General features: G+C 53.3%; 1 protein-coding gene across 1 annotated transcript; it reads left to right on the forward strand.

Annotated features, from left to right (window-relative positions):
* Positions 1 to 39: 39 nt before the first annotated feature.
* Positions 40 to 804, forward strand: AK88_04720 (uncharacterized protein; the record flags this gene model as incomplete). The annotated part of the gene is made up of 1 exon (XM_012482328.1): positions 40 to 804. A coding segment is annotated over one exon (765 nt), but the record flags the coding sequence as incomplete, so codon positions are not given.
* Positions 805 to 845: the final 41 nt, after the last annotated feature.

Below are 845 nucleotides of genomic sequence, written 5' to 3' on the forward strand. Positions count from 1 at the left end.
ACCGTTCGTGACGTGCCGTCACCGCCACTCGACGAAGAAATATTGGAGCATCTACAACGCGGCGAACTGCCGCCACCCGATTACGGGTACACCTTGATTAGGGATAGGCAACCTGCGTCAACATCCGCCCGAGGACAACGCCCCCCACGCGTGCATAAGCGCACCATCATCGAGCTACATTTAGAAGTGCTCCACGAATGTGAAGCAACCGAATGGGAAAATGTCAAAGACGACTATTTGCAGATACTTGTGGAGGCGTTTGCGCAGGAGTTGATGCGGGACGAGGCAACGAATAACAATATCTTGGTTGTTTCTACCGCAGACCAGGGTCCTCCAGGGATCAATGTTTCCTCCACCGTGGATACACCCACTGACGCCGACGGAACGCACACTTCTCCACCTAACGACGAGGACCCCGATCCTTGGAGTTGTATGCAACACATACAGTTAGAAACGGACCCTTGTCTCCCTCACGAACAGGACCCCGATCCATGGAAGTGTATGGAAACCATACACTTAGAACAACAAACGAGTCATTCCCAACCCGCTGCGACGAATGCGACTTCGGCCCCCGACCACATTAATTGGATTACCTGGATTGACCGCAACAAGCACCTATTGCGGGCGTGCACGGGGCAGCCGTGGTTTCTGCAATTAAAAGCGGATTGGACACAACATGTGCGTGAGCACATGGTGGCAGACGCAGCATCCGGTGAGCACAGGACAGCCGCAACCCTGGAGAGGAAGAAACTGGACTTGTGGAAAGCATGGGTCGCGAAGCAACATGCGCTTATGCATATATATGGTGCGGAGGCGTGGTTCCAACCTTTGTTGAATAATGTACA

This window comes from Plasmodium fragile (assembly GCF_000956335.1).
Source record: "Plasmodium fragile strain nilgiri unplaced genomic scaffold supercont1.73, whole genome shotgun sequence".
NCBI classification, from domain to species: domain Eukaryota; phylum Apicomplexa; class Aconoidasida; order Haemosporida; family Plasmodiidae; genus Plasmodium; species Plasmodium fragile.